General features: G+C 51.5%; 12 protein-coding genes across 12 annotated transcripts; 8 read left to right on the top strand and 4 right to left on the bottom strand.

The window, feature by feature from the left end:
• Positions 1-89: 89 nt before the first annotated feature.
• On the bottom strand, positions 90-1,402 carry AYL99_10909 (hypothetical protein; the record flags this gene model as incomplete). The annotated part of the gene is made up of 5 exons (XM_018842415.1): positions 90-188; positions 262-630; positions 683-742; positions 796-1,194; positions 1,265-1,402. 5 exons carry the CDS (start codon positions 1,400-1,402, stop codon positions 90-92), a joined length of 1,065 nt encoding a protein of 354 aa, XP_018688576.1.
• A 955-nt stretch (positions 1,403-2,357) lies between these two features.
• Positions 2,358-3,347, top strand: AYL99_10908 (hypothetical protein; the record flags this gene model as incomplete). Its single annotated transcript, XM_018842414.1, has 2 exons — positions 2,358-2,495; positions 2,592-3,347. 2 exons carry the CDS (start codon positions 2,358-2,360, stop codon positions 3,345-3,347), a joined length of 894 nt encoding a protein of 297 aa, XP_018688575.1.
• Positions 3,348-4,731: 1,384 nt separating this feature from the next.
• AYL99_10907 (hypothetical protein) lies at positions 4,732-6,469 on the top strand (the record flags this gene model as incomplete). The annotated part of the gene is made up of 3 exons (XM_018842413.1): positions 4,732-5,025; positions 5,100-6,064; positions 6,136-6,469. The coding sequence occupies 3 exons, from the start codon at positions 4,732-4,734 to the stop codon at positions 6,467-6,469; spliced, it is 1,593 nt and encodes a 530-aa protein (XP_018688574.1).
• Positions 6,470-7,110: 641 nt separating this feature from the next.
• On the bottom strand, positions 7,111-9,009 carry AYL99_10906 (hypothetical protein; the record flags this gene model as incomplete). Its single annotated transcript, XM_018842412.1, has 6 exons — positions 7,111-7,496; positions 7,551-7,656; positions 7,704-7,896; positions 8,064-8,431; positions 8,485-8,780; positions 8,841-9,009. The coding sequence occupies 6 exons, from the start codon at positions 9,007-9,009 to the stop codon at positions 7,111-7,113; spliced, it is 1,518 nt and encodes a 505-aa protein (XP_018688573.1).
• Positions 9,010-9,361: 352 nt separating this feature from the next.
• Positions 9,362-9,734, top strand: AYL99_10905 (hypothetical protein; the record flags this gene model as incomplete). The annotated part of the gene is made up of 2 exons (XM_018842411.1): positions 9,362-9,416; positions 9,475-9,734. 2 exons carry the CDS (start codon positions 9,362-9,364, stop codon positions 9,732-9,734), a joined length of 315 nt encoding a protein of 104 aa, XP_018688572.1.
• A 365-nt stretch (positions 9,735-10,099) lies between these two features.
• On the top strand, positions 10,100-11,134 carry AYL99_10904 (hypothetical protein; the record flags this gene model as incomplete). The annotated part of the gene is made up of 1 exon (XM_018842410.1): positions 10,100-11,134. The coding sequence occupies one exon, from the start codon at positions 10,100-10,102 to the stop codon at positions 11,132-11,134; it is 1,035 nt and encodes a 344-aa protein (XP_018688571.1).
• Positions 11,135-11,427: 293 nt separating this feature from the next.
• Positions 11,428-13,080, top strand: AYL99_10903 (hypothetical protein; the record flags this gene model as incomplete). Its single annotated transcript, XM_018842409.1, has 1 exon — positions 11,428-13,080. The coding sequence occupies one exon, from the start codon at positions 11,428-11,430 to the stop codon at positions 13,078-13,080; it is 1,653 nt and encodes a 550-aa protein (XP_018688570.1).
• Positions 13,081-13,960: 880 nt separating this feature from the next.
• On the top strand, positions 13,961-15,676 carry AYL99_10902 (hypothetical protein; the record flags this gene model as incomplete). The annotated part of the gene is made up of 1 exon (XM_018842408.1): positions 13,961-15,676. One exon carries the CDS (start codon positions 13,961-13,963, stop codon positions 15,674-15,676), a length of 1,716 nt encoding a protein of 571 aa, XP_018688569.1.
• A 1,472-nt stretch (positions 15,677-17,148) lies between these two features.
• On the top strand, positions 17,149-19,711 carry AYL99_10901 (hypothetical protein; the record flags this gene model as incomplete). The annotated part of the gene is made up of 7 exons (XM_018842407.1): positions 17,149-17,320; positions 17,371-17,575; positions 17,637-17,743; positions 17,804-18,738; positions 18,789-18,880; positions 18,931-19,256; positions 19,347-19,711. 7 exons carry the CDS (start codon positions 17,149-17,151, stop codon positions 19,709-19,711), a joined length of 2,202 nt encoding a protein of 733 aa, XP_018688568.1.
• Positions 19,712-20,516: 805 nt separating this feature from the next.
• AYL99_10900 (hypothetical protein) lies at positions 20,517-22,148 on the bottom strand (the record flags this gene model as incomplete). Its single annotated transcript, XM_018842406.1, has 4 exons — positions 20,517-20,713; positions 20,766-20,867; positions 20,916-22,076; positions 22,124-22,148. 4 exons carry the CDS (start codon positions 22,146-22,148, stop codon positions 20,517-20,519), a joined length of 1,485 nt encoding a protein of 494 aa, XP_018688567.1.
• Positions 22,149-22,828: 680 nt separating this feature from the next.
• On the top strand, positions 22,829-24,919 carry AYL99_10899 (hypothetical protein; the record flags this gene model as incomplete). Its single annotated transcript, XM_018842405.1, has 1 exon — positions 22,829-24,919. The coding sequence occupies one exon, from the start codon at positions 22,829-22,831 to the stop codon at positions 24,917-24,919; it is 2,091 nt and encodes a 696-aa protein (XP_018688566.1).
• A 152-nt stretch (positions 24,920-25,071) lies between these two features.
• On the bottom strand, positions 25,072-26,372 carry AYL99_10898 (hypothetical protein; the record flags this gene model as incomplete). Its single annotated transcript, XM_018842404.1, has 4 exons — positions 25,072-25,182; positions 25,261-25,662; positions 25,736-25,973; positions 26,080-26,372. The coding sequence occupies 4 exons, from the start codon at positions 26,370-26,372 to the stop codon at positions 25,072-25,074; spliced, it is 1,044 nt and encodes a 347-aa protein (XP_018688565.1).
• Positions 26,373-27,508: the final 1,136 nt, after the last annotated feature.

Genomic DNA, 27,508 nt, shown 5'->3' with positions numbered 1-27,508 from the left:
ACGGTTTCCAGCTAATCAGGAGTGAGTTGGTGCATATATTTGGATTTTTAAATACTGCATCGAGGGGGCTAATCTTGATAGATCGCCTGTCACGAAACCTTGAGCACTGCCCTGCCGGCAAGCTTGCCAGCGACCATGAGGTCGATGTACTTGTCCAAATCCTCCAGGGTTCCCTTGGTCAGGATCGGCTGAAGAGAGAGAGACAGGAGTTAGTAAGATATGGACTCGACACTGCGGTAAGGTGGGTTCTTTTGGACTTACGCGAACCAAACCCCGAGCAGTGAAGTCCAGCGCTTCCTCAACATCCTTCAATGTACCCACGACGCTACCCACGATATTCAATTTCCTTAGGCACAACATTAGAGGAGGTGCTCCCGCGAGGACTGTAGGATCCTTGGGCAGGCCAACAGCAACCACGGTGCCGCCTGGGCGAAGCAGTCCGGGTGCAGAGGCGTACGCTTCCTTCGTAGCCGCAGTGACAATGACACCGTGGGCACCATACTTGGTAATCCTCATAACCTCCGCAGTAATGTCCTGGGTCTTTGTGAAGTCAATAAATTCCTCGGCACCCAGTCGTTTGCAAAGCTCGCGTTTCTCGTCCCCGCCATCAATTGCGATGATTCTCATGCCCTATATAACGTTGTGAGTCCCAGTGTGCGGATTACCATGTCCAAGATCATACCATAGCTTTGGCGTATTGTACTGCGAAATGGCCAAGACCGCCACCGGCTCCTGGAAGGACCTATATCGGGCTGGTGAGCAAGTTTTCAGATACTCCAACTGCTCAACACCTACTATCCACTGCCCGGGCTTCACGGCGCTTCGCTTGCAAGCCGTGTATGCCGTAACTCCGCCACACATGATAGGCCCGGCCTCCTCATCGGACACGCCTTCTGGAATGCGAGTGGTGTATCGTCCATCGCTGAGCGCGTATTGTTGGAATGTTCCAGCCTGGCTGAAACCAGAGTTTTTCTGATTCGGACAATGGAGCTCATCGACGCCGTTTGTGCAGAATTCGCATTCGCCACAAGTGCTCCAAACCCACTTGATACCGGCGCGATCTCCTACCTTCCATCGATGGTGCATGTCGTCGCCAACCGCAACGACAACGCCGGCTCCCTCGTGGCCGGCAATGCCTTTTGTGGCTGGCTGCATTGACACGCCAAATGTGGCCCATTCATCCTTGATCAAGGACTTGTCCGAAGCACAAAGACCAGTCCTACTTTCTTGTCAGACACGGAAAATTTGTTTGTGTAGGAAGAACCTGCCAGTTGATCTTGACTAGGATTTCTCCCGGTCCTGGCGTTGGCACTTCGACTTCTTTGACAGGAGCTTTCGAATCAGCTCCCTCGCCGACTTTGACCGCAGCCTTTTGTTGTTTGGGGATCGATACTGTCGTCATGGTGGTTGTTGCTCGCCGTCAATGATTCAAAGCAGGGGATCAGAGTGAGACTAAAGCACAGTCGAGGTTGATTTGCTGCTAGGGAAGAAGGCTGAGGGGAAGAACAAGGCAGCCTGAGGGGGAAGAAGATCAATTGAGGTCTTATAGCATCAAGCAAGCCTGCGATACATGTGATACAAGCGCCATCCTTTAGGCCTCGGGATGGTCCTCTGGCAGCTCGACTCGATGGGATAGAGTCACGCCCCGCAGATGCGGAAGCGCCTTCATTCGGTCGAGGCTTTTCAAAGGCGGGGTACACAGGCGGAGAACCTGATGAAAGAAAATGGCAATAGCGCTGGACTAACGCGTCGTCGACGGGTCTCACAGGGGCAGCATTTCGTAGCTCCCTTGTCCGAAGGAACCGAATGTCTTCCTAGTCATTGGCATGTAAACATCGCTTGCCGGCTACAGGAGCCGAATTGATATCTATGGGCTGCACTAGGCATAGAGCCCACTGTCAGAGGATGAAAGCGATTTGGACGCGGTAGTGGCTTGACCTTTTCGGAACGACAACCACTTCAATAGCATGGGGAGAGGTTGGTGCGATGTGGGGGATATAGCAATGTCCGCAGTTCAGAGAGGGGTGCAAGTGGGCGCAGTCGGGCGCAGGCTGCAAGGACTCCCAACCAGGCAAGTCAGCCGCGCGAGATGCGACTCTCCGCCAACGGAACATCACCGCGCTCTGAAACCACGTCACTAAACATCTAATGGACCGGCCACTGATTATTTCCTCTTTCCCCATCTCTGTCGGTTGAACGGGCGAACGGAGGACATATCGCTGCTGTGACAGCCCACCCTCCCAGATATCCTGCGTCCTGCTTTGCTCTGCTTCTTAGTTACCACCCAAAACCGAAGAGGGAAAGCCACTCATCACGCCACCCACCATGGTGCTCGCCGTAGGGATCCATGTTTCCCAATGTCGTCCGAAGTCTCCGGGTTGGCTGACGCGCTTGCTGCCCAGGCTGTTGGCCAGATCTGCTCGAATGCATCTATGTCCCATAACCTCGCACAATGCCAGAAGCTCGTGCAGAAAGCCGTGGCGGCCGGAGCAAAGGTAGGTGGGATGATCATCATTCTCGTCCAGGGCTTTTGGCTCTCCATCTCAACGGGGCCATCGACCTGATCCTTACCAGTGAAACGTTCTTTCTAGGCACTCTTCCTCCCTGAAGCCTCTGATTACATCGCCTCCTCTGCCGCTGAGTCGGTAGAGCTTTGTCAAGATGTCTCTCATAGCTCATTTGTTCGCGGTCTTCAACAAGCAGCTAGAGCTCATTCCTTACCTATCAATGTCGGAATCCACGAACCAACAGACCCACCTTCTAAAAGGATCCGTAACACCTTGATCTGGATCGATAAAGAGGGGGATATCGTACACAGATACCAGAAACTACACCTTTTTGACCTTGATCTTCGTCCAAGCGGACCGAGGCTGAAGGAGAGTGACTCGACAGAGCCCGGCCATGAGATTGTTTCACCATATGCTACATCAGTGGGCAAAATTGGTAGCTTGATTTGCTTTGACCTGCGATTCCCCGAGCCTGCACTCAGATTGCGTAGGGAGGGTGCCGATATATTGCTCTATCCGTCCGCATTCACCGTGCCAACCGGCAAACTCCACTGGGAGATCCTGCTGAGATGCCGAGCCATCGAGACTCAGAGCTGGGTTGTGGCTTCGGCGCAATGTGGTAGACACAACGGGAAGCGTGTGAGCTATGGTGATACTATCGTTGTTTCACCGAATGGCCAGGTTGCTGGGCGGCTGGACCACGTGGATGACATAGATAAGGAGGAGGAGCAGGCCCGGGAGCCAGATATCCTCACAGTTGACATTGATCTTGATACACTGAGAGACGTCAGACGAAGTATCCCTTTGCTTAGAAGGACTGACGTCTACCCGGAGATCTAGCAAGGTCGAATGCGATGCACATCTTAAATACTGAAGGAACTTGCCTCTGCCACCGAAAGTCCGGGTGTTGCGTCTGGAACCAGAGCCCGGCCACCAGACCTCCAAGCACATATCCCAGGGTTCATTCCCATCCTTATATACTACAACATCCTTGGGGCAGCCGAGGATAGGGCGAAAGGCCTTTATCTGCCGTCTGTTTTTGCCCCGCATTGCGAAGCGGTAATTTGTGTGCAAGACAACCAAGACAGGTAGGATTCAGGCATGTTGATACTTTTGCATCCGGCGCCAAACAATGGCATAGACACAAAGAATGACTTTGGCCACTATTCGAGGCAGCAAATGCCGCAGAGCATCGGTTTCCCTTGCTCAACCCGACACGTCGACGCTTCGTACCTGCAGCATTACCCATTTCCTTTTCTCTTGTTGGGATAATGGCTTCTGCTCGCGCTTGCTGTAGGCATCTTTTTTTGTAGCGTATAGAATACCTTCTCCTGGTGCCTATATACGCGTACATGAGTTATAAGCCCACACCATGAAGACGGAGATAGTGCCTCGAGGGTGCGTTGTACGTTGTACGTCGGGCGTCCCTCGGAGATTTCGTACAAAGATCTCAAATGCCCCTGCTAGCCACCGCACTCCTACATCATTCCTGCCTATCGTCGTTGGCTTGCGCAAAAGGTCACGAACACGTTGACTGCTGACGACGACACCTTGGTGGAAAAGTAGACGGGGAAATTCTGCTACCATGCCGGTTTCTCCGCGCGAATTGCAGCCCCAAACTACAACCACGAAGATGCGCCGAAATCACGCCCCGAAGACTCGCACAACTTGATCGACAGGATCTGGCTGGGCTTGCTGAAAGAGGAAACCATGGACCCCCGGTTCGAGACAGATTCAGTCATCTTGACCAGGGAAAACGACCGGATGCCGCCAAAGGAGGCATAAATGCCACTCGGGTAAGTGGCTTCTATCTTGATAACGAAAGCATCTCAGGGCTGAGAGAGACTCTGGTCGATTTTGCGCCAGTTGTTTCCTACAGAAGGCTCACAACCCTGCACAGAAGGCTGGAGCGCTAATTTACCCTTTTCGACAAATGGATTCCCACGATGGACCCTTTCTGCAGGAAGTTATCACATTTCTGGACGTCTCCAATGGTTGACCCCATTCATGAGTCCTCGTACATACCTCTTATTTGCCGTATTTCCGACAACGGAGCCTTTTAAATCCAGCGCCATGCGGCCGCTTGTTACCAAGCCAATATTTTTCTGGCACAATGTCCATTCTTGTCACTGTTCATGGTATTATAACAGTGTTCTGATGTCGATGTTCATCATGGTGGTGACCATCGTGCATACGACTTGACATTGGCGAAAGTTGTGACGAAATGGAAGGACACGAACGAGGAGCCATCCAAGCAGCGTTTGCCTCGGCTTCTTCGTCCACGCTTGACGACACTCTAGATATGGAAAAGCCATCGCTGCCTTTCGAGGCAAGGTCCGACGTACTGTCGCTTAAGGAACTCGACGAAGACAAACAGGTCGTTGTTCCAGAACATGCTAATTCAACTTCTGGGCCTCGCAATGACCTCGTCGACTTCGATGGCCCTAACGATCCAGAAAACCCCAAGAATTGGTCAAAGGCAAAACGATGGGGTATCACTATTTCAATGGGTCTTATGGTATGTTTACTGGACTTCCAACCGCAATGAATCCTTCTTCTGCGGAGATCGGATTGCTGATATGTTTGTGCAAGACTTTTGTGGTCACATTTGCAAGCTCGATCTATTCTGTTGCTATTCGTCCTGTCGCCGAAGAATACCACATAGGCGAAGTTCCGTCTACTCTCGGGGTATCCCTCTTCCTTCTTGGTTTCGTGTTTGGCCCCATCCTCTTTGGGCCATTGTCGGAAGTCTTTGGGCGCCGGGTACCTCTCTTTGTCGGATACCTCGTCTTCGCAGTCTTCCAGATTCCGGTGGCTGTTGCCCAGAACGTGGAAACGATCATGCTCGGTCGTTTCTTTGGGGGATTTGCCGCTGCAGCTCCATTGGCAGTCGTTGGAGGTGCCATGGCTGATATCTGGGGACCCATCGAAAGAGCGTATGGCATTTGCGTGTTTGCAGCCTCAGCCTTCACAGGACCCGTTGCTGGGCCCATCATTGGCGGCTTTGTTACACAGTCTTATCTCGGCTGGCGATGGACCGCTTGGATCACCTTGATTATGACCGCACTATTTGGGTGTATCGGCCTGGCCTTGATTCCCGAGACTTCCGCCTCGAGGATCCTACAGATGAAAGCTAAGCGACTGCGATACGAAACACAAAACTGGGCACTGCACGCCAAAGCGGACGAGAGTCGGGTGAATATAAAAACACTGACGACTATATATCTCGTTCGGCCTTTCGTCATGTTTGCCCAAGAACCGATCCTGGCCCTTATTACTGCCTACATGAGCTTCATCTACGGCATCTTGTATCTCCTCTTCGAGGCCTACCCCATCTCGTTCCAGGAACAACGAGGCTGGAATTCTGGAGTCGGGTCTCTTCCATTTGCCGCGTTTATTGTCGGCATTGCGATGGGGACAGGCATGATCGCCTACTCCACAAGGACCAACTTCACGAGCGCCTTCAAGAAACATGGCAAAGTCATTCCTGAAGAGCGGCTGCCGCCAATGATTATCGGAGCCGCGGTTCTTCCGATCGGTCTATTTTTATTTGCTTGGTAAGTAGCTGCCTCGCACTGTTTCTGCAATCAATATCCTGGTAAGCACATTGTTCGCTGATCTATGGCAGGACGTCTAATCCACACATCACCTGGGTTCCCCAAGTAATTGCTACAGCGCTTCTGGGCATGGGGTGCCTGGCGACTTTCTGGCAAGGCACCAACTTTATCATTGATTGCTACGGGTTCTATTCCAACAGTGCCATTGCCGTCAACACTTTCGTCAGGTCTATAGCCGGCGCAGGCTTTCCCCTGTTCGCCCCAGCCATGTACCACAATCTGGGGGTGCCTTGGGCAACTTCACTTTTGGCATTTCTCTGTGTCCTCTTCTTTCCGGTGCCGGTTCTCTTCTATATATACGGGGCTAAGATCAGGGAACGATCGAGGTTCAGGCCGGTCGGTTGATACTCAACTAAATCCATACACAATTCCTTTCTCTAGGAGGGGCGAACAACCAAAAAGTCTACGGTGGAGACAGCCTCACCACGCGATAACAAGAATTTCCCCGGTGATTCTCCAGAGCACGGACGATTCTGTCAAAGAAAGAGGCTCAGGGTAGGCAAAATGTGGGAGCGACACGGCCATTACAGCGCAATCCAGAGGATGCGGCGCTGGTCGTCTTGTATTACCAAGAAGGAATTGATGCAGAACGGGTCTAGCGTGCGAGTAGAGTACCCACGAATAGAGGTAATCGTCACTCAAGTTCGAGTAGCAACAGTGGCGAGCATGAGACACGGCGGCAAGATATAGATAGACTTAATTATGATGGGACAAACGTCGTACATATAATACAGGATTGCTCGATACTAATTTAATGGCAGTCATATTCGAAATTGGTGTCGAGTTGTGCTTAACAAGCCGTTACTCCTGGCCAACTGACCGTGAGCGATCAGCTCTATCGAACAGCTACAACGATTTCTCGCAATCCACCGCTTTCCTAGTCTCCAGTGTCCAGACCAGGGCAGATACTAAGAATAACTACAATACCTCGCCCTTACGGGCCTGAGGTTCTCTGGTCCATTATTGTTGCACCATGTTCCGCCCTTTCAAGCTTTAATCTCCATCTCGACGACTTCTGCATTCACCAGAGTCTTGTCAAGCCTGGCTCTCTCTTCGGCCGAGAGATGAGTGAGGTCGACAGCGATCTCATCGCCGAATTTCTTCCCGATTTCCTCCAGGGCGAGGCCTTTGGTCTCGGGATAGAACAGCGCCATGATTGTGGCTCCGAGCAACGGCACGATGATGAAGATTAGGTAGTATTTCCAGCCAATGTTGTTGAACGCGACAGGGGCACACATGGTGTAGATCAAGCTGAAAGCAAACAAGCCTGAGACGCTGAACCCGGCGCCCTGGGCACGGATTGAGGTCGGGAAGATCTCGGAAGAGTAAACGTAAGATGAGGCGTCCATTGAGCCACCGAAGAACGTTACAACTGGTTTGGAGTTAGTAGTCGAGGAGCAGGAATCACATTTTGAGGTAGACATACACAGGTAGAGGAAGAAGACGCCGAACCCATTCCCCACTCGGTTGTCGGTACCGCCATATCTTGCGAGGCAAGCAGTAAACCCAGCAACGGAGATGGCGCATCCGATCTAAAACATCAGTATCTGTTGTAGGGAAGGGATCACAAGTGGCAAACCTGTCCAACAACCATGATCGGGATCCGGCCGACCTTGTCAAGTAGAAGCGAATTGATAAAGTTCATGAAGGCTGCCCAGGTGTCCCAGAGAGCGTACAGCATAAGGGGCATTGCCCCGTACAGACTGAGCCCGTTGTAAAGAAGGACTTGGTAGTTGTTGATGACCAAACATCCCGTACTCTGGACCAGGCCACTGCTCAGTGTCAGCTATTGCCTCAGGTTCGAAGGCTGCAATTCACGAGAGATACTCGGCAAGGAGGCCAAATGCAATGAATGCGAACGACATCCATTTAATGTCAGGGTGATCTCGCAATAACCGATAGCGAACATGGGAAAGAAAACTTGTGCGAGAGTACTCACAGAAGGAGAAATCCAAAGAGCAGACGCTTTCGGTAAGATTTCCTGGAAAACAAGAGAATCCAGCCTTGGATCCAGCCTTGTCTCCAACCTTCGCGCTTCTCCAGATCCAATTGTTGACGGATTTGATACAGCTCTTCTCGGGCAATGGTGTCATCCTCATCTTCGGGGTGGTGGTGTAATCGTTTAAGGATTTCGAAACCTTGTTCTTGCATGTCGTTTGCGACCAGATATCGAGGCGACTCGGGAAGCCATGGAGACCCAAGTAGAAGGCAGAGTGGCGGAACAATTTGCAGTGCAAGGCAGAGACGCCACTGAGCCACTTGATTCTTCAAGAAATAACAACCGTAACCCGTCCATCCAGCTAGTCCCTGTGCCGTATGTGAGAAAGCGGTCTGAGAAAGGAATAGGCAAGAAGACTTACGTATCCGACGCAGAGAATGAACCCATGGCTGCCCACCATTCGCCCGCGGGAGTGGGCAGGAGACACCTCTGATTGATAGAGAGGAGTGATCACGTTGACCAAGCCCACGCCCACGCCCATCATGAAGCGGGCCACCAGGAACATAGCAATGTGAATAGATCCCGCCTGAAGGGCACCTGCAACAATACAAATACAGGCAGTGATTTGGATGGACCTCTTCCTGCCCACCCTGTCAGCCAGCCAGGTGATCAGATAGCAGCCTATGAATCCACCCCCTGCGAAGAGTCCATTGGTTGCTGCCAACAACAAGTCAGTCACATTTTGTAAAAGTCCATTTTGTTTTGCAAACTCCTCACCTCCAGTGATTCGGGAGCCTCCGCTTGACTTGATGTCGATGTTGAAGTACTGAAAGAAGGATGGCAGGCCGATGACGGCCCCAATGATTGCAGAGTTGTACCCATATGTCAGAGACCCGAAGGTCACGAAGAAGACAACGAGAAAATTGTACTTGTTTGCTGCACCCATTTTGAGAGTTCGCAAAACTGTTAATAGCTCTCCAGGCGAGTGTTCTGGGGTTTCATGCCGGGCTGCGGTCTTTATGCCAGCTTCTGCAGGGGCATGAGTGTGACTTCTGCAAACAGCTGTGGCTGCCCCGGGCTTCTCCAAGCAACGGCAGTTTTATAGCGCCTCATTTACCCCGAGGGAAAGGGGTATATTCGAAAAGACGACATTGGCAAGACATTTCACGAGGTTGGGGTATATGTGACCAGGATGTAATCCTGCAGCATTGTGACGCTTGATAAATAGTCATCCAAATCCGGGTCTTCAAATCCATCCGCTCCCTCTGTGCGATCCCACCTTACCTGGATTCCCCACAATGCCACACCTCCGCAAAGTTGGGGAAGGCGACGAAGAGAACTTTGGAATTGGAGGTGATAAGCTGGTATGTGCTCCGTACTCCATTCTTGGTCATAGTATGACTCTTGTTAGCGTTGGTAGGGGATCTGGGGATCCTGAGGTTCTTCATACAAATCGGCAGCGGCTCCAAAGGGCTGGCCCGGCAGATGTTCAATCACACCACATTGGTGTCTAAGCAGTTCGACACGTTCTTGAGTCTGACGAAGTACACCGAATGGGTCAGGCCAGGATCTGGGGAAGCTGCCTGGATTGTCAACAGCACGGAGCTCCTTAGGCTAGTGGGCTTGATCTGGGCTGGGCGAACTAAGGGTAGCATGCCGCCGGATGCCTGAGCTCGGGATTTTTGCGGGGCTACCTCAGACCGAGCACGCACAGGGTAAGCTCTCTTCAGCAATCCCCAAATAGAGCACGAGGGGTCGTCAAGGGAGAGGTTGAGGTGACAGGAGTGTCGAAATCGAGGTTGAGATTGAGTGTGGCTTAGTTGTAGCTCAAATACGATGATTGAACTTCAGGGCCCAACAGGTCACACAGTGCAGACTGGCCGTTGCCGCCTTGCCGCCCGAGCCGTCGAGTGTGACGTAATCAAGAGTGCGTGGTGCTTATGCGGTGTCTGATATCATTGAATTGCGGCCAGATGAGGGAGCGAATTTGATGGCTGCTTGTTGATGGCAGATGGGCGGTGGGTTAAAGAGCAGCAATGACGATCCATAAACATAATCCATGGGAGGAAGACACCAGCATCTCAGCCCTGGTATCTCTACCCTCGAGGGATCTGTCTCTGTTCGCTCGTGCTTCCGGCCCGGCTCGTCGTCCCGGCGACCCCGTAGCCATCCTCTTCACGGGCGCAGGCGGACCTCTTGCAATTTATGTCAAGGTTGAACAACATCTGTGTACGTTTGTCAGGACGCTCTTCTACGATAGGGCAGGCTATGACCTTAGCACGCTACCCTCCAATGTCGAGACTTTGACGGCCGAAGACGGGGCCAGGGACCTCGATGCGCTCCTCGACAAAATCGGCGTGCATCCACCGTATCTTCTCATCGGACATTCATACGGGGGAATCCCACTGCGAGAGTTCCTGCACCATCAACTGATCAAATATCGCCCAGCGAGAGCTACAGATGTCATTTCTGGAGCCGTGCTATATGACACCGGCAGCGAGCTAGAATGGGCATTGTTCCCGCGCATACCGAGTGCCGACCTTGTCACTGTGTCTCAGGACGTGGACTGGGAGAAGCTCACAAATCTCAGGGCCGAATCTGGCATGACCGACGAGGAATGGAATGCTGCGATCCAAGCGAGTATGCGGACAATAAAGGGCATTAGGAGGGAAGACACCCATGCGAGTGCAAGGACGTTGGCAGAGAAGCTGCAGTTGGAAAAGCACCCCTATGATGGGGGGATCTTGGCCGTGATCAGGTGTAATTCAGCGAGAGACTACGAAAAGATGTATGACGAGGGGGTGAGGTTGGGGGGTGGGACGCAGCAGGAGCGCCGCGGAGCGAGGCAGTTTATCGAGGAGTGGAAAATGTTTAACTATCAGATGGTGAAGGCACAGGTTGATCTGGTTGGGAGCACCATCAACGGCGGCATCTTGTTCAGGGAGCTGATGGACTGGGGGCATGACAGTCCCTTGAGGAAGCCTGAATTAGTGGGTGACGCTGTGCGATGGGTTCTTGCAGAGCTGAAGGGAAAGGGGATCGTAACAGTCGGCCCTGCACCTCTGAGATGAAGTTGAGAAAAGCTGCGTCTGCTGTCCACGTAAGCGTCGAGGCGTCTATCTGAGGAGTATTAGATCGTCATCCAATTGCATCCGATGCCCTAGTGGACCGAGGTTGAGTTAACGCCAATCAGTGTGCATAAGCTCAATCACTCAGGCACCCGCCAGATAAGATCCCAACAACGCACTCTGGCCCACTGATATTGATACATGTCGAAGACCATGAGTGTAATCAGGCGCCGGTCCATCTTCCTCGAAACCCAGTTCAGTGTCGTCTCGTTCGCCTTCGCTCAACAGTTGAACAAATGTGGCCTTTGCGGCCACTCCTTGTCCTGGCCCTGCTCATCCTCCCACGAGCCGCACAAACAATAGCATTGCCTGCCCACCAGCCGGTCGACGGCGACGATGACCAAGTCCGCAATGCAAACCATGTGTTCAACGCCATCCATTCTTCTATGCGACAATGGGGATCATCGATCCATCACAACGGCATGTCGTTTTTCCCAGCCCTAATTCCAGCTGGAACGCAGTTCTACCATGGCAACCCCAACAGGGAACCCGTTCAAGGGCTAGAATGGCTTGCATTCGAGCCCGAACATGCGATCAATTTTGCAAGAAGATTGTATTTGCCGCATGAGCCGGTGCACCCACAGGAGGGTAGAGAGGCAGAGTATGCCATCCTGCCCGATCCGCCTCTTGCAAAGCACGAAATTAGTTCCTATACGCTGAGGGAAGCACAGAACATACTGTCTCACAGGAGCCGGAGTCATGAACGCAAGCCCGAGAGGCCTCATGTCGAACCAGGCTGGCTCCACACTTATCGAACCAAAGAGATAACTCCGCTGCTCTACATCGACGGCACATCAGCCGGTAAATGTGATAAGGGCACCCTGGACTCGCAAGACATTCTGCTTCTCAATACTACGTCTGACGGTGGCGGCATGAGAGGGGAGAAACAACGAGCGCACGACCTTTGCAAACTAGCTCACGAGCGTTGGGAGGGCAAGATCAAGGGGTTCATTCGCATGGAGGCTGGTTTCGAGATCATCATGTGCTCCTTCTCTGCCACCTTGGATTTCGTGCAATCGGTGAGGGCCGGTCCATTTTCACCCGATTCAGGTACCGACGACAAAAGCTTCGGTTGGCAAGTGTGGAAATGGATCAAATTTGTTGCCGCTCGTTATGACGGCATTGGTGGTGGCAGAGTGAGACTAGACTATGACTATTTCGTGACGGCATACGCCTATGATCTCGATCTGTTCGATCGAGAGACCGACTTGCCAAGGTTGAAGGGCCTTTCAACCGCAGCTCTGGACCGAGTTCGACAAGATGTTGACAGTATGATAGAGCTATGGGATCCTCTCAGCACCCTCGATGACAAGATGTCTGTCGACTGGCAAAGTATTGCAGATATGGTGGTTGAGCGTTATGCAGGGCTTCTGGAGTATCTGCTGAGAGGCAGTTGGACAAGTGCCGAAGACCTTTTTGACGAGCTGAAGCTGATTTTGCGCGTGTTTGTTGACTCAGATGCGCGAAACACAACAGCGGAGGTGAATCGTTGTGTGGCCCAGTTCAACCCGGACGCTGATGCCTCTACCTCGATTGCGGGCCGCTCGATCCGGGCTGTGACGAAGAAGATCTGCGAGACTCTATTCGCAGCGCTCAACACGAACGTCACGCTATCGCAGTCCATGGAAAAATTGCGGTCGCTCACCGATTATCTCGACTGGTCGGTCTGGAAAAGGTGTCCTCACTGCGCGTTCAACGAGGTCTGTTTCATACCAATGTGGCCATTTGGCGCTGCGGAAGATCGGGAGCATCCACGTTGTAGGAATTCCAGTGAGCTGAGCGGAAGAACAGGTTACTGGGGGGATCCTCATTTCCACGAGATGGACGTTGAGATGAGACATCCCGCTGGGGCTTCAAATGAATTGGACAATTACTATCATGAATTGTAGTCCAAGCATGAACTTCTCGATGGCAACTACAATAGCGTATGTAAAAGGAGTCCCAGATTAGACAAGCACAGGGAAGCAGGTGTGCCTCAAATGCACGAGACAATGCTGAAGCATGGTAGTCGTAGCGGGGGAAGAAGTTGCATACTCCCTATCTATCTAGACCTGGATTAAAACCAACGTCGATTTCCTTTTATCAATTGGACGTAGACACATTCCCAAACGTCGAGAGGGTCTTCTTCATCTCTTCCCGGACGACTGATTCGGTGACATGACCATGGCAAAGTTCTTTTTAATGATTCGACGACCATCCCTGATAGAAGAGAAATTGTACCTGCCGACCTTGTTGTAAACGTTTGTGCGCCACCCGTAGACTCACTCATGTACTGTCCTGTCCGACCAGTTATTCTGGAAAGTCGCAGAGCTCGTTGAAGCTTTCATTAACCGCAGGTTCAGAAGGCACCCCGAGCTCAATTGGACAGGTAGCGAGTCAGAAGGACTTCGACCGAGGAGGGGATTTCGCGACGCTGGAGAGGTCAAGGGAGACGGTGGTAACAGAGGAGGCTTATGGAATGAGTGCAGGAGGAGCTGCGCAGCAGATAATGTGGTCAAGGAACAGATCGATGTCGACTGAGGTGCTCTATCCCAGGATGGGTTCGACACTGATGAACCAGGTTACAGGGCGAAGGAATGCCTGCGATTCACGTGCAACTGCAATTCGACGATGTCCAGGCACAGCCAATTGAGTGTTGAGTCGATGACTCCGTCCGCAATAACGCTTTTCCGAGCGAACCCCGCCAGCCATCTCGTGCTTGCGGTTCCTTGTCACTTCGTAACATCTGACCACTCGTAAAACAAATCACATTGACGTATTCTGGACGAGATGGCGGGTGATCGCTTTCAAGACGATATTCCAAGGGCTTCAGACTCGTATTTCAACCTGGGGTCGTTCACTCGACCCGTAAGCACAAACAACAAAGAAGTCCAAGTATGGTTTGACCGTGGTCTGGTTTGGAGCTACGCCTTCAACCACGAGGAATCCGCAGAATGCTTTCGAAAGGCTATCGCCCTGGATACAGGATGTGCCATGGCTTACTGGGGTCTGGCATACGCTCTGGGTCCTAACTACAATAAACCATGGCAATTTTTTGACGGAGAAGAGCTCGAGTCAACTGTGACTCAGACTCATACTGCTGTTCAGAAAGCGAAAGCCGAAGTCATCAACGGCACGGCGGTCGAAAAAGCCCTTATTGATGCCCTCGAATTCCGATATCCACGTGCGCAAGCAGCTGCTGATTGTTCTATCTGGAATCAACCGTACGCCGATGCCATGCAATCAGTGTATGAAGCATTCCCCGACGACCTTGATGTAGCAACGCTCTACGCCGACGCCTTGATGAATCTCACCCCTTGGAGACTCTGGGACTTATCCACCGGACGCCCAGCCACTGGAGCAAGGACGATAGAAGCTAAAGCCGTCCTTGATCACGCCTTAGCCTTGCAGGGTGGAATTCAACATCCCGGCGTGTTACACCTATACATACATCTGATGGAAATGTCCGGCAGCCCTGAGCTTGCTATGCCCGTAGCAGACCATTTGAGAGGGTTGATACCTGATGCCGGCCATCTACAGCATATGCCTACCCACCTTGACATACTTTGTGGCGACTATCGCCGAGCGATCGCTTCGAATACAGATGCAATCCGCGCGGATGAGAGATTTTTGGCTCGTGCCGGGGCGCTGAACTTCTACACCCTCTATCGATGCCATGATTATCATTTTCGCCTTTATGCTGCAATGTTTGCGGGCCAGTCAAAAATCGCATTACAAACTGCCGACTGGCTCGAAGCAACGGTCCCAGAAGAACTCCTTCGCGTCAAGTCCCCACCCATGGCCGATTGGCTCGAGGCCTTCCATGGGATGCGTGTTCACGCCTTAATTCGCTTCGGCTTGTGGCAAGAAATTCTTGAACTCTCTCTGCCCGACGATCAAGAGCTTTACTGCGTTACAACAGCCTTGATTCACTACGCAAAAGGTGTCGCCTTGGCGGCTACCGGAAACGTGGAGGAAGCAGAGAAGCAACGCGTCATCTTCGAAGAAGCAGTTTCGCGGGTGAAATCCAGTCGAACACTTTTCAACAATAACTGTCTCGACATTCTTGCAATTGCCCGATCAATGCTGGATGGTGAATTGGAATATAGACGGCGCAACTTCCATGCAGCGTTCCAACATCTCCGTAAATCTATTGCTCTCGATGACGCACTTCCGTACGATGAGCCTTGGGGGTGGATGCAGCCACCTCGACATGCTTATGGTGCTCTCTTGCTGGAACAAGGTCACCCTGAACTCGCCGTAGCGGTTTACAGTGCTGATCTGGGGTTTGACGACACGCTCCCACGCGCTCTTCGCCATCCGAACAATGTTTGGGCGCTCCGTGGATACTACGAATGTCTGATGAAGCTGGGCCGTATAGCAGAAGCTCGACTTATCAGACCCCAACTGACGCATGCCACAGCCATGGCAGATGTACCCATCAAATTTTCATGTTTCTGCCGGACAGACCATGCGGATGGGCCGGCGCAAGATCCTCCTGCCTGATCGAACGATAAAATCGGGCATATCCATTCAACCTGTTGGCGGGTTCTTCGCTTTCATTATGTTGATTCAGTTGCCCTAGAAAGCGCCAGAGAAAAATCGTACAACAACTCAATACGTCTCCCAAAATTTCACCTAACCCTCCCGAGATCATCTTTGGGCGCCGGGGTTTGGTCTCTGTATCCGAGCGGAAACGGAAATGTCAGGATATATGTTGCGGATTGCCGAGGACAAACGATGGAAAGAGGTTCCCTTTGTTTGCACTAGAATATGAATTTCCTCCCACTCATGTCTTCAGGGTCTACCTTCAGAAGCACGAGACCAGCCTCTGGTTACGTACAACGAGTTGTCGGACTATTGACCGGGCTGCTCTTTTGATTGAAATGGCTGTGGACTAATATCTCACCTGCGGCCCTTTAGGCCACGATCGAATACCTTTGGCGGGCAGCAGCCGATAACCGGCTTCGCCCGACAAAGATATAGAGCTCTGCTCGACTTCACCAAGCCCTGTGCTAACGCATCGACAACCCCAGGCTCTATCCTATTGACTCAACCAAGACTTGAAATGGGAGCAACCCAACTCCAGCGATGCCACGCTAGGTGTATTGTTGTATAAAGTCATGCGCATGACAGAGCATTGTGCCGACATTATGACTTCAGCACTTCTGAGAGACACGGTCTCCATGACACAGTGGTTCCACTAATATAACCGGATTTTATACAAACATTAGTAGTTCAACTGATAAAATTATCGAGTAAATCGAGGCTGAAATCTCGTCAGTTTGGTGAGGTTTCCATACAAATTGATTGCCAAGAAAAAAGGTGCCAAACGGACCGAAGGCGAGATAACCCGGAGAGAATCATTGGTCAGCGTTTGGGACGTCTTTTGCGCTTCATTTCTACATCTTTGAAGTGGGTTAGCACCTCCCTCCACGTTGAATAGTGCGAGATCTGTCTTACTCGTGTCGATGGATACAGATCGAAGCAATTCGTGGTGTAATTGCTGCATCCCTTTGTCGTCGACATGGGCTCATTTAATAACGGGGAACCTAGGTAATACCCAAGTACATAATCTTATGTTCGGGCTGGGGGTATTTCCGAAAGGGCTACCATATTCATGTCACTCACGAACATTGGGGCAACGGAGGATTGCCATTCGGTGCGGCGCCAGTGCTCTCCGCACCATCAGTCACCCGCCAGGAAGGGAAGGTCCTGATCAGTGAGCATTATGGGGGCAGCTGACGCCCACAAAATTCTCGTGGGGGCCCTTCTCCGCATCCCGCCCCTGACTGAGCGGGTTCCCATTTGCTAACTACTAATATCCCTACCAGTAAGGGTTCCCCGTCATTGGGGCTGGTGCTGTGTGTCGCCGCCGCTGCCGCCGCACTTATCTAAGCCGTCAACCCCTCCTAAATAACATTCCATAATTCTCTCCCAACGCTGAAACTCGCAGCATTTTGGCTGCGGTTACAACCATGGAAAACTTCCACGATTTGATCAGAAACCAGGCGCTCCTGTCTTCAGCCTGTATGAAGCAATCAGCAACTCCTACCGGCGCGTCTGGCACTCCAGAGAAGCGCTATCGTTGCAAGGACTGCGGCCAAAGCTTCTCTCGTGCTGAACACCTGAAGCGCCATCAAACCCGACGTGAGTTGCGACACAGAGGCTGCGCAACGCCGCTAACGTTTCTCGTCAAGATACCGGAGCGAAACCATTCTCCTGTGTCTTCTGCTCTCGAGACTTCTCGCGCAAGTACGATATTCGTGACTTCTGTATACCTCAAAGTCTTGCTGCTGACGCCGGAGAAGGGATCGCCTTCAAACGCATTACAGCCACTGTCAACGGCGTGGGGACAGAGATGTTCCCAACTCGATTCCTAAAGGCCGACGACCGCATGCCTGTGTGACGGTGACTACACTGGAAATAGCACCCAAATCATGCAATCGAGCTGACCTCTTGCAAGTGCATTTCCTCTAAAATCCGGTGTGACGGAGGCAGCCCTTGTGCACCGTGTAAGAAGAAACAAGTACAATGTCGCCAAAAACATACTGTGCGAGAAAAGTCGAGTAGGTACCCCGGCCTCCCGCATACGGAATACCCGGTTGGCGATGATGCTGATTATCCATGCAGTAGCAGAAAGACTGGGTCCCCTAGGCGACCGCGTGTCCATCCAAGCGCTCCTGAACGGCGGCACCGACACATTCACAGAGACCTTCAATCTGCCGCCCTGCGACGATCGGCAAAGAGGTTTGCAGTTCCATCAACAAAATGAGGAAGGGGAGGATGAGGAAAATGATGATGTTGAGCCAAAATCAGAAGACGAAAGTCCAGCTGCTTTCGACTTCTCCGGGATGTTTCAGACACCTATGGGGATTGACGATCAGTATCTGGATTTTTGGACAGGGCCTTTCGGAATGATTCACTCCCCCTCATATACTGATTTGCAGCTGGAACTTTACGACCCGGCGATGATATCGCCCGAGGCTCAGATTGGCTCCACACCCTCCAGCTCGACACAGCAGCCTTTGGATCAGGCGCAGTATATTTCAGCACTGAATATGGCCATCTACAACAAGCTATGGTGCCTTGCCTTGGATGAAAAGTCTCGTCAGGAACTGACCGCGTGCCTGAATTTCCTTTTGACCTCGGAGAAGATCCGCAAGTTCATCTCGCTTTACTTCCGTAATTGGCACCTGAACTGCCCCATCATTCATCGGCCGTCCTTTGATCCTTCCAAAGTCCCAGTTGGCTTGGTCATCAGCGTGGTCTTTATTGGGGCCATGTATTCAAAAGATCAGACAGAAAGGCTTGCCGCAAAGAGACTAGTCGATGTTGCGGAATTGGTGGTGTTCGATTCGGAAATTTTCTCCTCCGAGATTGAAGTCACTCGATCTATCCAAGGCGACTCGCTGCCGACACCTTCAGACTCGCTTCAACAGGACCGTGACTGGGAGATTTTCCAAGAGCTTCAGGCTGGCTATTTGATGGTCGTTGCCCAGTATTGGGGCGGCTCACGAGGGTCTAAACGAAGAGCCATGCAATCCCGGCTCGGAGATGTCATCAATGTTCGAAAATTCCTACCTGTGCTTAGATTGTTGCTTACCAGTATCTTCAGGTTGCACGGAGCATGCAGCTGCACCATGCACGTCATCGGCCGTCCGATCGCATCTCAGAAGTTGCTTGGCTACAAAAGGAGACGAAGATCCGGTATGTGGCTCAGCTTTGTCGCGGGTCTTTGCTGACTCCATCCACTGCAGAACAATATCAGTCATTGCATTACTTGACTGCGCTATGAGAATTTATTCAAACTATCCTTGCCGCATAACCCTCGGCGAGCTTGACAATGACCTTCCCTGCAAAGAAGCCATCTTCAGCTCACGGCACCCCTTTATGCAGGACGATTCTATCTTTGCACCAAGGTTGACAATGTCTCAAGCCTTTGCTCTCCTCTTTGATGGAAAAGCAAAGACTTCTGACTCAACGACCGCGTCACAGACAGATCCATCTGAAAATGGAACGTCCTTGGAAGAGACAGATGGCAGTTGCGATCTCACTATATTTGATTTGTTCATTCTCATCCACTGTAGGTCCTTCATCCGTTCTGTCCACCGTCCTGTCCTTCCTATCATTTGCGAGTACTGGTAAAGTAGCGGCAGGCTCACCTTTTTCGCAGTTCTGTACACATACGTACATTCCTGTGTAATGACGATGTCACTCAACCTACCTACGACAAACTTCGGTCGCCGGATCAACGGGGGAAAGTCTTCTAGTTTTGCAATGGGCCCAATGGCCCAAGAGATCAAGGGCGCTCTGGAAAGGTGGCGCCAACTGTGGGAAGTCATTCGCTCACAAACTTCAGATAAATCCCTGAAAGCTGAGGGCATGTACAGAAATGCGCTTCATTTCTGGGTCGTCCTTCAATTCATCATGGCCAAAGAGGAAGCAGTCGATGTTATCACCAGCATGGAAGTCAACTGCGATGACGCGCTAACGAAGCTCAAAGTCCTTTTTCAGAACGATAACGAGCAAGAACTGTAAAGAGAAGAATAATGTGAAATTACTATCAGAAATTATGGCCCGCTTAATGAGTCTCTTCTTGAAGTGATCGTCTGACATTACAAGTATTTGCCGTGTCACTCACCTCAACTTCTCTTAGGCAAGGCTTCAGGTGTATGACCTCCGCATATACCTGTGCCATTGGGCTGGGACAGACTCTTTCTAGGGCGCTACAACCTCAATGGGTTTGCTCTGCCGGTCGCCTGCGCAGTAGAGTATAGCTCTGTTTTAATCTCTTGCAAAAGTTCTGTGGTTGGCAATGGGGACCCTGACGCGAATAGAGGAACTCAGTGGGCCCATATGATGCAGCTATTACAGTCTTCACCCGGGAGAAACAAGGTATTTGATAGGTGCAGAGCCGCGGAGCCACCATCCAGTTGTCTGCTCTCGATAGCGAACTTCCACAACGTCTCGAGGGCAGGAAATGGGTGCTGTTGTTCTCTGTGTGGATACAGACAGTAATAGGAGGCGTTTCATTGGATATCGTTAAAGGTTTCAATATCGATGGTAAGTTTGGATTTACTATTGGCTGACTGTCGAGTGAGTGAGGTATCAGTTCACGTGACGCGAGCTATACCAAATGAGAGATGTACTTACCATAATTAGTCTAGTGGTAAGTACTAGTTTCCTCAGGACAACGACAACCGAAAATCAAACACTAGAAAATGGGATATTCCGAAAGAGATCCAGAAGAAGAGATATGAATTGAACAAGCATCGACTACAATTGTCATCCAGCAGTATGTCCGTTCCTAGAGGCATGGGGCCACTAGCAACTGCGTTCAGTCTCAGACCTTCTCGGCATGAACGGTAATACCACTCTTGGTGACTTGATCGAGCTCCTTCCCCGCGATCTCGCGCGCCCTTTCTGACGAGACGCATTGATATGTCTTGAATTGACCGCGTGGGACCTTGTTGACGAACATCTCGTCAATTTCTTCTAAGGAGCGTCCTTTTGTCTCCGGGATTAGGAAAAAGAAAAAGGCTGCGATCCGAAGTTAGCGCGAAGATTTCTCAAGAAGTTGAGAAATACCCACCAAATGCAATCGCGTTTGATCCGGCCCAGATATACCCGTACTTGGCGCCCCAGTTGAGATTGTTTGCATTCAGGAAATATGGTGTGCAGTACGAGATCAGCCCTGCAGAATATTCAGTCTCAGCTCGACGGTGGTTCCTGCCATACTCACAGTTGAAGAAATAGTTGATTCCAGTGCCCAGGCCGACGCTGAAAATTCGCAGACGTGAACTGACGAGCTCTCCCGCGATCGGCCAGGTAATCGTGCCGGTGAAGCCGTTGTAGAAGAAGCTGAACATCAATGCAAAGCCCACTAGGGCTTGACCAGCACTCTTCGAATGTCCAGCAAGGCTCAATAAGCCAATGACCAACATACAAATGCAGCATCCGGAAGCTCCAATCAAAAGCATGGTGCGGCGGCCAAACACTTTGTGCATGAGAAACATGCCGCACATTGCACCAATCAATCCGAGGCAATTCTGCAGAATGGTCGCTTGGAATGGCTTGTCAATGCCGGCCATTTGGTAGAAGAACGTGCTGTACGAAATGGTGAACCAGACTCCTGACGCTGCATGCGATACGATGGCTCCTGCTGCCAGGATAGTCCGTCGGCGATCGGTGCCCTTGAACATGTCTAAGGCCGATGTTGCTGATGCCAGCTCCTTTTCTTGGTCAATACCTCTTTGCATCTCGATGAACTCTTCGTTCAAGAGCTCAACTTTGAGTGATTTCCCTCTGAGACTCTCCAATGCTTTGCGCGCTTCTTCTGGCCTGTTGTGCAAAAGGAGCCACCGAGGCGACTCCGGTACAAAGAACATGAAGATGCTGAGCAAAAATGGGATGGCGAATAATGAAGCCAGTGGGATCCGATACGCCAATCTACTATGCAAGTTCTTGCTATAGTTGTCGGCAACGGCCCCGAGAATACTGCCGAGATTCACCCAAAATCCGAAGAACGACGCCAGGAATGCTCGATGCTGTGGAGGTGCCACCTCGACGGTATAGGTGTTGCTGTAGAGTATGAAAAACCCGTTTCCCAATCCAAGGAGAATCCTTCCGGCGTATAGACCTGCAAGACTGTTGACTCCGACCTGGACGCCGCATGCTACCATCGATACGACGGCCGCGACCCATATTGCCGGTTTGCGACCGAACCGATGGGAGAAGGGACCACCAAGAAGCACCGCGACAATAGTACCGACGTTAAGGAAGCTTGAAATCAGCTGCTGAGGCTTGGTGTTGATGTTCCATCCCGACTTGACCTTGGGGTCTTTGTAGCCAAAAACTTCGAGGAATCCAATCATGGCCTGGAAACCGGCGACGGCGGCAGTATCTGCGAAGTGGTCAGCGTCGTCCAGTGCCTTCTGGTGAAACACCCACCAAAGCCATATTGGCAATTTGCCATGCTGACCGCACAACAAATGAGCAGACATTTCCAATTGTCGATCAGATGGTTGTTTCTTCCTTCGCTGATCATCTTGACTTGGGGGACTGCAGTCCTCGCGGTATGACAAGATAGTATGCAAGACTTGGTGAATTCAGATGGCTTCCATTCGCTGAATATATTGATCCAACAGTCTGGAGCCATCAATCCGGGGTAAGATCGGACGCCAGGGGCATCGTCCCAGCCGCTTGAATTCCGAAGAGCATGGTCCGGAATCTCGCCGGTGGCTTCCATCTCGCCAATGGCACGACTTCTAAACAAAAACATCTCGCCTAGTGGCATTCTACCCTTCCTCCACTACGCGGACAGTCTCTAAACCGTGGGGCTTCTGGACCTCCATGCCTCCAACTTTCGCGGTTCCAGTGTGCTGGGTTCCAGGGGAGTCGTTGGAAGCGATTCTCATTCATGTGGGTTCAGCACCATTGAGCATTTCGGCAGTTGTACCGGGTCGCGGGGCATCTCGAATGCTTTCGGTAGTGCTGGGTTGAGGGATTGGAGTACGCAGGGGGTACAACGGCGCCTTATCCACCAACTGTATTGTGAGTCGCAGGTTGATATTTCGAGTTTACACCATTTTTGTCCGGCCACAACTCCTGCAACTGAAACTATCGAACCTCTTTGGTCATATCTCGAAAGCAACCATGGACCAGACCAGCCGACGGCCGATGAGTGCGTGCCAGAAAATACTGGTTCACCATGCACTCGGCCTTGAGACTCCGTACGTGGAACCGGGGACAGTCATTCGGGTTGCGCCAGATTGGTTTCTGGCATCTGAAGTTGCTTGGTTTGGCATGAACAAGAACTATGAGCGGATGGGACGACCTGGCATTCGCCGTAAAGACAGGTTCTGGCTAGCGGGAGACCATGTCGTGGATCCACGAGTCAATCACAGAGCTTACGAGAAGTCTCTCATTGAGGCCTGTGATCGGATTGCGGAAGAAATGGACCTTGGGGACAACTATGCCGGACATAACACCACGATCATGCATACCGAATACTATCGTTCCCGATGTCAACCGGGTATGCTTGTCGTCGGTGCCGACTCCCACACCTCTTCTGCTGGCGCGCTTGGGAGTCTCGCAATTGGCGTAGGGGCTACCGATATGATCTTGCAGCTCGTCACTGGTGAGACATATCTCGAGGTTCCAGAGATTGTCCGCATCAACTTCATCAACAGGCCACCTCTTGGGACCAGCGGTAAAGACGTTATCCTGGGAGTAATGCGTAAGCTCCGAAGGAACACTGTCGCAGCAGGTCGACTCGTCGAATACACAGGTGAAGGACTTCAGTATCTATCGTGCGATGCAAGATTTGCCATCGCAAACATGACGACCGAATTTGGCGGCATTGGTGCTTGTGTTGTCCCAGACGGGGTAACTATGCAATATATCCAACGTCGGAAGGATCCGCGACATAAATCAGACAGTTTGTATTTCCGGCCAGACGATGACGCGCAGTATGCTGAAACATTCGATGTGGATCTATCAGAATTGGAACACTTTATTGCGCTTTACCCATCTCCAGACAACGTCGTCCCTGTCTCAGAAGCAAAGGACCAGCTTCAAAACCTGCAAGGTGTCTTCATTGGAGCATGCACCACCACTGAAGAAGAGTTGATCCTGGCAGCATTAGTGTTAAAGGAGGCGATGTCTCAAGGCTTAAAACCCGAGGCGCCGGGCCTGCGCCGAGTGACTCCTGGATCCAACTCTATTATCAACAGGCTGAAAGAATTAAACCATCTCGAAGTTTATGAACAGGCCGGATTTGAGATTGGCGCGCCTGGATGTAGCTATTGCGTGGGTATGGGAGTCGACAAAGCTGGCAAAGGAGAGGTTTGGCTGTCCTCCCAGAACAGAAACTACCGTGATCGAATGGGCCCCGGGTCAATCGCCAATATTACTTCTGCAGCAACGGTAGCCGTCTCCAGCTTTTCGATGTCGCTGCAAAGCCCCACAGATATCCTTGGGAAGATCAATATGGCCGAGTTCGATGCCATGAGGAGATACGGCCCACAGGAAGCACGAAAATCGCCAGAATATGTCGAACCGGAGCTTCTCGCTTCCATCCCAGCGAAGGAGGATGCAGACCTCCCATCGAGAGAAGAGAAGCCGCCGCCATCGCTTCCCGAATCGATTCGAGGACGAGTACAGCGGTTTGGAGACAACGTTGACACCGACAGTATCATTCCGACAGACAAATGCCATTCGCACCTCACGCAAGAAGAGGTGGCTCGTGGTGCTTTTTGCTACACTCGACCAGAATTCTATGATCGTGCACAGGCCGGTGCCTCGATCGTCGTTGCCGAGAAGAGCTTCGGTTGTGGGTCTTCTCGAGAACAGGCTCCGAAGGCCTTGATGTGGTCAGGCATCAAAGCAGTGATTGCAAAGTCGTACGCCTTCATCTACCAGCGGAATCAAGTCAACAACGGCTTGATGGGAATCAAGCTCCAGGACGATGAGTTCTATCTGCTCGCTCAAGAAGGGGAGGAGGTAGAGATTGATGTTAAAAACCGACAAATCCATTGTAAAGGCCGGATCTGGAACTTCAGACTCGATCGTATTCAGGAACAACTGCTCGCCGAAGGTGGACTTATCAGTACATATGAGAGATATGGACCCAGCTTGTTCTCCAAGCTGCAGAGTCTGGATCAGAAGAGTGGCAAGTCTTCGCGAAATGCTCCCGAGGCTGGGCTTGTTGAGGAATCATCTAAATCTAGGTCACTTGAATGGTGAGGGACTGAAATAGAAGCATATCAACCCTCGCAAGAACACTACTCACAGTAGAGTACCCACGAATACATGTATATTCTTGTTACAACGTTACCAAGGGTGTTACAAGCCTGAAGCAAGCGCTGTCGTGGTCAAACAATCGACCCCGGGACGATTTAAGACGGATAATACTCAAGACCATACTCATTGGTCCCCTCTAGCGTGTGAATAGGCATCCCGGCCTTCTTCAAGCGCTCCAACTCTTGTCTCTTCATTTCCTCTTGCATCTGCATTGCAGTCGAATGTGTTAGTATGGTCTTGAATTGATGTTAAGACTACCATGAAAATACCCGAGGAGAGCGTACCTTTATCCTGCCGCCGGCACTGGGGAGCAGCTCTCTGGGTCCCGTGATCTTCCACTCCGGCAGTCCTTCTGGCCGACCAAGCTCCTTCAATGTTTTGGCTTCGACAAGGCTGTAGTCTCCGTCTGGACGGTTATAGTTGAATGGCTCTTTCAAGGCCACAGGGGGGTTTGTGATGATTCGGACGCTTCGAAGTAAATTCTTCGACGCCGAGTGCAGCATAAACGGATGTAAGAAATAAACGTCGCCCACTTGACCTGTGGCTTCGTGGAACGACTCGTCACGGCAGAGGCTAGGATCCTGTACCCAGGAGTTCCAGAGCTGGCGACGCAATGGGTTGGATTTGGGGATTTCAGGCGTGCCTCGAGGCGCCAGGTACGGTGTGGCCCCTTGTGGCAGCGAATACTACAACTCAAAGCTGTAAGAGGAACGCACAGAGTCCGAGAGGCCACCAAAGAATAAGAAACAGTACACATACCAATTTTTCCGCCACCAACTTGATCCCGTCCGTGCAGATGACGGTGCCTCCGCCTTTGGGCTTAATCTCGGTGAGCAGGGGAATCACCAAAAGGGCTTGCTCCGGGGAGTCGAGGAAGTGAGTGAACCAGTCTCCGTCGCAGTGCCAGTTGTCCAGTGATCTCATGTCCAGAGGATCAGTTTCTTTGTATTCGGGTTTGCCCAGGTTGGGAATGAAACCATCTTTCCAGAACTTGCACCTGTGGAAATATGAGCAAGTCAATTTAGGATTGTACATATGCTTCCTCGGCGTGTAGACCCTCGTTAACCTGGTCCGTCAGGCGGCTACCTGAGTGGAATACATACCAGTCAGCGACTCGATCCTCTCCGCCAACCAACTCACACATTGCTGCGTATGCTTTGGGCGCATGCTCCTTGACCGATATGACCGTGTGGCCGGGCATATTCAACTTCTCTGTTGGCCACGTCGACTTGTCGTCCGGAGATGCGCCGAGTCTCGTCCAAATGGAACTCGTCCACTTCTCTGCGAGTTCTTGGCTAAAACAGTTCTCAACCTTGATGAATCCATGTTCCATCCAATGCTGCTTCTGCTCCTCCGTCAAGGAGTAGTCAGTCCAATCACTGATCTTTCCAGGCATAGTTGCTTCGCTTTGGATTTGGAAAAAAGAGTCGATGCAGGAGTGTAATGCTTAAACAGACGTTCCAGTACCCAGTTATCTCGCCGGTGGAGATTGCCCATGGCAGATATATACGCTGGACGCCCTTCCTCGACTGAAGAGGACAAAGGCTATTACAAGCCGCCCGGGAATTAGCCTAATAAGCGGGCACGGGCAACCATGAGAACGAATGGTTTCTATTGTCTCGATGGATGTGTTCCCAACCGGCTTTCCTCGGGCTTACGGTCCATTGGCAGATGCTGTTTAATTTGCCGTCGGGACTAACATAATCCAATCAGTTGTTAACCGAGAGGTTCCTCTGACGAATGAGTATGGAGTACGGAGTACTAGGTATATATTCTTTCATCGCAGAAACTACTTGCAACATTCTCCTCGTGCCGCTCTCTGTCACGCAACCAACTTTCGGGGAACGAGGGCTACGTCTCCCCCCTCCGCTCTGGAGCCCGTCACTCGGAAGCATGTACTCTTCGGTCAACAAGCCGTATTCCTCTCGCAATGCCTATCGCTTAGTAGGCATGGTGCTCATGCGCCTTTATGTTTCGCTCCACCCATCCTTCAATCGACAAGTTCATTATCATGGCGCTGCGTACAATGATCCTCCTGGCTTTCATCAGAGTATATATAGCATCTGAGGTTCTCCGCGGATATTCGCAGTTTTTTAGGGGTGCATAAGGGCGTTGAAGCTGTCGCATGCTGGAGTAGATCGTTGTCCCTGTAACCGTTGACTTGTGACCAGCAGCAGGGGCCATTCCGGTGTGCTGACGACGGTGGTCTCTCCTTGCATTCATGCATTGATCACAATTTACACATGCATTTGCGCCCCTCCCCGAACGTATCGTCCACTTTTTTGATCTGAAGCAGTGAACTTCATCTATCTCGGGAAGTCGTTCTCTCTTATGGCCCCTCATTGTTTCCCAGGCTCCGTGTTGGCGTGTTCAGCTTCCGATTCGAGGATATTTTCTCTTCGGAGCTGATTCCGCTTCCCCAGGATGCGAAGAGTGCGTTCCCGCTCCAATTCAGTCATCTCGGCCCAATTATGGATCCTTGATAGCGTACCATCCGAGTTTATGACAAGTGGTCCCAGCGCATCAAGTTTG

This window comes from Fonsecaea erecta, assembly GCF_001651985.1.
Source record: "Fonsecaea erecta strain CBS 125763 chromosome Unknown Scaff12, whole genome shotgun sequence".
Classification (NCBI taxonomy): domain Eukaryota; kingdom Fungi; phylum Ascomycota; class Eurotiomycetes; order Chaetothyriales; family Herpotrichiellaceae; genus Fonsecaea; species Fonsecaea erecta.
Note: the sequence above shows the minus strand (reverse complement) of the source record. Positions and strands in the feature narration are given on the sequence as shown.